At 34.3% G+C, this 7,500-nt stretch overlaps 1 protein-coding gene across 8 annotated transcripts in view; it reads right to left on the bottom strand.

Annotated features, from left to right (window-relative positions):
* LOC125660033 (unconventional myosin-XVI-like) overlaps positions 1 to 7,500 on the bottom strand; it is a 95,707-nt gene that overhangs the window by 71,575 nt on the left and 16,632 nt on the right. For all 8 annotated transcript variants that reach the window (XM_056149753.1, XM_056149752.1, XM_056149755.1 and 5 more), the window contains exons 10-17: positions 7,270 to 7,380; positions 7,090 to 7,155; positions 6,704 to 6,928; positions 6,480 to 6,594; positions 6,125 to 6,272; positions 4,968 to 5,076; positions 1,074 to 1,191; positions 59 to 130 (exon numbers count right to left, since the gene is read on the bottom strand). In XM_056149753.1, the coding sequence (XP_056005728.1) occupies positions 59 to 130; positions 1,074 to 1,191; positions 4,968 to 5,076; positions 6,125 to 6,272; positions 6,480 to 6,594; positions 6,704 to 6,928; positions 7,090 to 7,155; positions 7,270 to 7,380 (964 nt within the window). The remainder of the gene's footprint in view (positions 1 to 58; positions 131 to 1,073; positions 1,192 to 4,967; positions 5,077 to 6,124; positions 6,273 to 6,479; positions 6,595 to 6,703; positions 6,929 to 7,089; positions 7,156 to 7,269; positions 7,381 to 7,500) is intronic.

Raw genomic sequence — 7,500 nt, 5'->3', positions numbered from 1 at the left:
CCAGGGCTGAAACCAGCTGGAATATTCCCACTCCCCATTGATCCACCACAGTTCTTACCTCTTGTCACAGTGAAATCTGCCACCAGGGCTGACCCCAGTTCCTCACTGGACACCTCTAACATGCCCGACACTGGAATCAGAAAATCTAACATATTGTATATTGAATACAGAAAACAATGACACATTCACAATTAATACACATACTGTCTATTTATACAATTAATACAGGTACTGTCTATTTATACAATTAATACACGTACTGTCTATTTATACCGTTAATACACGTACTGTCTATTTATACAATTAATACACGTACTGTCTATTTATACAATTAATACACGTACTGTCTATTTATACAATTAATACACATACTGTCTATTTATACAATTAATACACGTACTGTCTATTTATACAATTAATACACGTACTGTCTATTTATACAATTAATACACGTACTGTCTATTTATACAATTAATACACGTACTGTCTATTTATACAATTAATACACGTACTGTCTATTTATACAATTAATACACGTACTGTCTATTTATACCGTTAGTGCTGTGCATTATATTTAGATGTTAACATTAGAGATATTGTTCATTTCAAGATGGTCTGTCCGTGTTCAATTCTCAGTGAAAAAAATATGTTTAAATTAAGGGGCTGATTGGATTATGTAATAAAATAGAAATGATTACTCATCATTGGAATTCTTGAAGAATAACTCCCTCTGTCCTGAGATATTGTTTGAAAATAAAAACTGAGCCTGAATGACAAAAAATATTTTGAAATTGGGGTTTTCTTCCCCAACAAATTTCTCCTATGTGGTCCTTATTTCTTGTATAGAGTTTTTAAAATCTATAACCATCAGACACGTTACTCCAGTTCCTTATAAATCTATAACTATCACACACACCTAACTCCAGTTTCTTATAAATCTATATCCAGGTTTTTTGTCATTACACATACCGAACTCCAGTTTCTTGTAAATCTATATCCAGGTTTTTGTCATTACACACACCTAACTCCAGTTTTTTGTAAATCTATATCCAGGTTTTGTTCATTACACATACCTAACTCCAGTTTCTCATGACTGGTTACTACTGCAGCATCATGGTTTCCTTGACTACCAAATGTGACATCACCAAGGTGAAGAAGAGTTGCTAACAGCTGAAGAATGTTCTGAATATCCTGCAGATAAATATATCTATCTAACATGAAGAATGTTCTGAATATCCTGCAGATAAATATATCTATCTAACATGAAGAATGTTCTGAATATCCTGCAGATAAATATATCTGTCAAACATGAAGAATGTTCTGAATATCCTGTAGATAAATATATCTATCAAACATGAAGAATGTTCTGAATATCCTGCAGATAAATATATCTATCTAACATGAAGAATGTTCTGAATATCCTGCAGATAAATATATCTGTCAAACATGAAGAATATTCTGAATATCCTGTAGATAAATATATCTATCCAACATGAAGAATGTTCTGAATATCCTGCAGATAAATATATCTATCAAACATGAAGAATGTTCTGAATATCCTGCAGATAAATATATCTATCCAACATGAAGAATATTCTGAATATCCTGCAGATAAATATATCTATCCAACATGAAGAATGTTCTGAATATCCTACAGATAAATATATCTATGAAACATTAAGTATGTTCTGAATATCCTGCAGATAAATATATCTATCAAACATGTTCTGAATATCCTGCAGATAAATATATCTATCAAACATGAAGAATGTTCTGAATATCCTGCAGATAAATATATCTATCCAACATGAAGAATATTCTGAATATCCTGCAGATAAATATATCTATCCAACATGAAGAATGTTCTGAATATCCTACAGATAAATATATCTATGAAACATTAAGTATGTTCTGAATATCCTGCAGATAAATATATCTATCAAACATGTTCTGAATATCCTGCAGATAAATATATCTATCAAACATGAAGAATGTTCTGAATATCCTGCAGATAAATATATCTATCTAACATGAAGAATGTTCTGAATATCCTGCAGATAAATATATCTAATCAAACATTAAGTATGTATCTTATCCATATTCAAAGCACTGTTTGGGACAGATTATCAATTCTAAGATAATTACATTTGTTTACTTTAAAAGTTACTGACCCACAGATCCTGAGTTCAAATCTTTCAGAATCTTGTTGAAATAAATTTTAGAAAATCATGCTTTTAATCCAAAGAACAAGGGACGTTATTGGCCAAAATTGGCCGCGCTTCAAAAACCGATCATATTTTGCAGGTAGAAAGGTGATAATTTTCTCGTTTCATTCATATATAACATGTACCATTTACTTGTTGCTGATATTGAGAAAATAACGTTACAATATTGCATTGTTAACTCTGACGCTATCTTCCAACAATCGCTTTTTCGGAACGACGTCATCGACCTTATAGGATTTACAGTCCCCTGATTCTTCTAGAATATTTTTCTAAAAGTTACAATTTTAACTTTTTATATAAAAATACTCATTGAGATCAAAGACAATTGAAAACTGGCATGCTATGGAAAATACATAATTCATTTACATGTAACTTTATCGTGGTCATAGACATTTTGCAGAAGAATCTTGTGTTAATTAGAGTGAGGAAAATAATGCGTGTATTTGTCAAAAATTGTTCAGTAGAACGCAATCATATTTTCGAAGGTGCTGTTCGATGTCCTCCTATTCAAATGAAATATGAAAAATAAAATGGCTTTTGAATTTTCTTTTTCCTGGTTTTGTTTTTTGGTCATAAATATTAACACTTTGATTAAAAACGTCGATTGAGTCGGATAAAATTACTTGTTATGCCATTTACACCAAGGACTATATAACAGGTCTGCTTACATGTGTATGCAATATACATGTTACAGTACATACGAATAAAATATGCTGTGGGTATTTACAAAATATATTGAATAAAGTGTGGTAAATGTACATATACTAAACGATACAAATTTATGTTGCATGAATGGGATATCATTTTCTTGGGTACAGTAAAACACGTCAAGTAATATGCATGTAACTTCAGATGGTATATTTCATATAGCAAATGCATTTAAAAACCTCACAAAAATGCGTCCAATGTATTTAAAAGCCTCACAAAAATGTGTCCGTGTTTATATCTTTACATTCCCCTAAATGGTCAACAAAGTAGTTCCAACTCTCTCTCTCCATATAGTGTTCATCTTTGATAAATGAAAATACATCAGTCAGTGGGCATCTCATTGCATGCACCGACATTCAGTCCAAATCTAGAAGGGACTCTGGGAAGTTGTTTGAGTACATGTATAGACAATGTGGTATATGTAACTGCTTTTCCCAGGCACTTATTTTCATATGCGAATAAGGATATATTGAGTGAACCCCCCAACCCCCCAACCCCCAACCCCCCCATATTCTTGATAGTAGTATTGAATGAGAAAAAAATAGGCTTAAAATTATTAATTGAACCCATGTAGCGAAGGATAACCCTCCACCCCCCGAAGATTTAAGAATTCGAAGATCAGGCAGAAAGGTTTTTTTCATTTGATAATTAACTACCAACTTATCCTTCGACACCCGATTTCCGCATTCATTCTTTTTTAAAATTAATATTGTTTGCAGCCAACAACCGATACCATATTGATAATGAAAGAAGAATATTAATGAATAATTAAACATGCAAAATATAAATCTGGTTGTTGCATGCAAAAGTTTTGTTTTTTTTCAGTTCTATAACATGCAAAATATTGACTTTGTGTATTGAAAACAGCCGATTTCGCATTCATTCTTTTTTAAAATTCATATTGTTTGCAGCCAACAACCGACACCATATTGATAATGAAAGAAGAATATTAATGGATAATTAAACATGCAAAATATAAATCTGGTTGTTGCATGCAAAAGTATTAGTTTTTGCTAAAGTTTATTCATAATTTATTTCAAATCAACAGATTCCGCTAAACAGCTCATCTTTAGCGTATATTCATGACGTCATAATAAAATATTACGTCATTTTCATGTAAGTGGGATTAGAAGAACATCCTAGTTGTGTAAATAAAAAGAATAATTAAGCATAGTATGAAAGTTGAAAAAATGAAAAAAATCTCGGCGGTATATAGCCAATAACGTCCCTTGTCCTTTGCATATCTTGTCTTTTTGAAACAGGTACTTATTACATAGCATCATAATATTCATAATTAAATCATTTCTTGTTGATCTGAGAAACTTTTTCAAGGTGTAGTGAACCACCTTAAAGATTATAAATCAAAGATGAAATTTGCGATAGAAACCAGTTTGCAATTACAGTAAAACATGCTTACAATGAACACACTTATAACAAATTCATGCTTCTTGCAAAGTGATATTCATTCCCCTATGAGAGGAAAATAATGAAAATGTTATTGGATATAACAAAGTTTTGTTATAAAGAACTGTTTATCGCTGGCTCTAGAGGTTCGCTATAACTGTGATTTACTGTATAATGAAGTTTTGTTATAGCGAACCTTTTATCGCTGTATTTTACTGTACACGTACCGATTCATTAAGAACTTTGTTTTAAGGATAAATAACACATTGCCATTATAGCTGACTTCTTTTCGAAAAACAAAAGGAAAAAAAATAAACATTGAACTTCCTTAATGTCTTTTTAATATTGTCTAGCTGGTTAGCTCTGAGAGTTAATGTATCATGAGTTTGAATCTTGCAGGTGTTTTAATCTTATTTCCCCGTTACTTTCTACCAAAACAGTATTTCATCACTGAATAAAGTCAATTTTAAAAGTTTCAAAATCAAAATATCTTGTACATATCCTCCACTTTCCATTCATAATAGTTATCTCTGCAGGTTATACTACCTTAAGTAGCAGAACAAACCACAAAGTATCACAATTTTCTGGTTCTGACATAAGAGAGTAAGTTTGACATAAAACATTTCTTACATCAGTGGTAAATCCTACATACTGCAGACACTGCTTGAGTTCCCAGAACTTCTCTTTGTTGGCCGTGTTTATCAGACTTTTTGTATCCATACCCTCCTGAGATAAGTATCTACTCGGATAAAAAATTCAATACATGTACTAGTCTACAAGACTCGTCAAAATTATCTTGTGGAGCAATCCTGTCACAAAAAATCTATACTAAGGAACACTAGGGATTCTCAGGAACAGGTGTCCCACATTCAGGACACTAAACACTAAGGAAACACTCTGGAATCTCAGGAACAGTTGCCCCACATTCAGGACACTAAACACTAAGGAATCTCAGGAACAGGTGTCCCACATTCAGGACACTAAACACTGATGAAACACTCTGGAATCTCAGGAACAGGTGCCCCACATCCAGGACACTAAACACTATAGAAATACTGGGGAATCTTAGGAACAGGTGCCCTATATTCAGGACGCTAAACACTAAGGAAACACTAAGGAATCTCAGGAACAGGTGCCATACATTCAGGACACTAAACACTAAGGAATCTCAGGAACAGGTGCCCCACATCCAGGACACTAAACACTATAGAAATACTGGGGAATCTTAGGAACAGGTGCCCCACATTCTGGACACTAAACACTAAGGAATCTGTCACAGTCAGAAAGATACACAAATATATCACAGCCCCATCTGTCACAGTCAGAAAGATACACAAATATATCACAGCCCTATACATCACAGCCCTATCTGTCACAGTCAGAAAGATACACAAATATACCACAGCTCCATCTGTCAGAAAGCTGCAATATTTTGTTCTCGAAAAGTTAGACAAAGGTAAAGAACATGGAGTCAGCAATTTTAGCATATTCTGATACAGCCTCACAAAAAGGAATATACATTTTTTTAAAGATCAAAGCCCTGATTATCATGGTTAACAAGTTATTGCTAGTGCTGAAGATTCTGAAAAGTAAATAGAATCTAAGGTCATAAGGTCAATAACTTTGGCATTACACACACTACATATTCTAATCTCTCATATTTAGAAACCTTTCAACAATATCTAAGCTTTTGAAAGGTCAAAGGTCAAGTTACCATCATGTAGCTTGTAACTCAGGGGACCCTGAAAACACCTTACAAGATTGAATATACATGCGAGATTTAAGACCTGTGTTTTGAGATGTCCTGGAGCTGATACAGGTTGGCCTCTTCCAGTGATATTCCGGAGAACATCCAGTAGAAGATGTGGAAGTTCAGCTCCCCCTCTCCCTGAGACACCACCCTGGATTTCTCCAGTAGAAACTCAGTCAGGTTGGCTGGTATAGTAAAATTAAAGAGACCCATTACAAATTCAAATGTTGCAATCCCCCCCCCCCCCAATAAATGGACATCTTTTACCACAATCTTTTTTTTTTTTGGATCAGTTGGCTGTTTGCATGAAATAAAGAGACACATTACAAAGTCATAGTTTCTTGTAAAATATTTTTCTCAAAAGAATTTCATCAGCTGTTGGAAGAAATTACCTCCAACAATTTTTCCTTTTCCATTGAAGCTAAGCTGCATGAACTTGGCAAATCGACTAGAATTGGAATTGACCACCGTCTTGGCGTTGCCGAAAGCCTCCAACAGGGGATTTACCTGCAGAGTAATTATGCACAATGTTACAGTGTACAGATTATTCTCGCTTCCATTTTATTTCTGCTACTTTTGCTGTTGACATCGCTGTCCTCACTCCCTTGTACCTTACCTGTGATATTTTGCTGTTGAGGTTGCTCTCCTCACTTCCTGCAATACACACCAGGTGTTGTACCAGGTATTTACAGGTCTCCGTTTTGCCAGCACCACTCTCCCCGGAGATGACACAGCACTGCGAGGAGTTGGTGGAGAGAAGACATTTGTGGGCTCTCTCCGCCACACCATAGACATGTGGAGGCAAAGGGACATAACTCTTACTATGGTACTTCTGTGAAACCTTAGATATAAGTACAAATGAATTTCATTTCAACTATTAATCATAATTTGCAAGTTTGCGAAGACGTTTTCATTTATACATTTCTTTGTAATTTCGTATAATGCATAAAATATTTACCATCAGAACATACTTATCCTTCATTTCTTATTACAATGGATTACCTCTTTAGAGTACATCTGCAGATCTTGAAACGGATTCACAGCAATCAACATATCTCCTATATAGGTCTGCCAGAAAAGGATTAATAAAAGTGAGTAAAAGTGAGAATGAGGTAGAAACAAAAGTATCACTCGTCGGATGTTAAAATGACCCGCAGAATTTAGAAGAATGCGTGATCTTACGTAGATTTGTCCTCCGGTGAACCGTGTCTGGATTTCCCTCAGAATGGCACTCTCCGAGATGTCTGCGAGATCTGCCAGATTGTCCGAGTCCATCTGTGTGGGCAGCTGAGCCTGTCAAGAATCCACTCAATCATGTTATTACATATATACAGTCTGTATTGTATCAGTCCACCTGCTTGTGGTGGGGTTTTCCCTGTTTAAGTGTATGTCTATTTATAGAAACTGTTTCCC

The sequence above is a fragment of the Ostrea edulis genome, chromosome 9 (assembly GCF_947568905.1).
Source record: "Ostrea edulis chromosome 9, xbOstEdul1.1, whole genome shotgun sequence".
Taxonomy (NCBI): Eukaryota; Metazoa; Mollusca; class Bivalvia; order Ostreida; family Ostreidae; genus Ostrea; species Ostrea edulis.
Note: the sequence above shows the minus strand (reverse complement) of the source record. Positions and strands in the feature narration are given on the sequence as shown.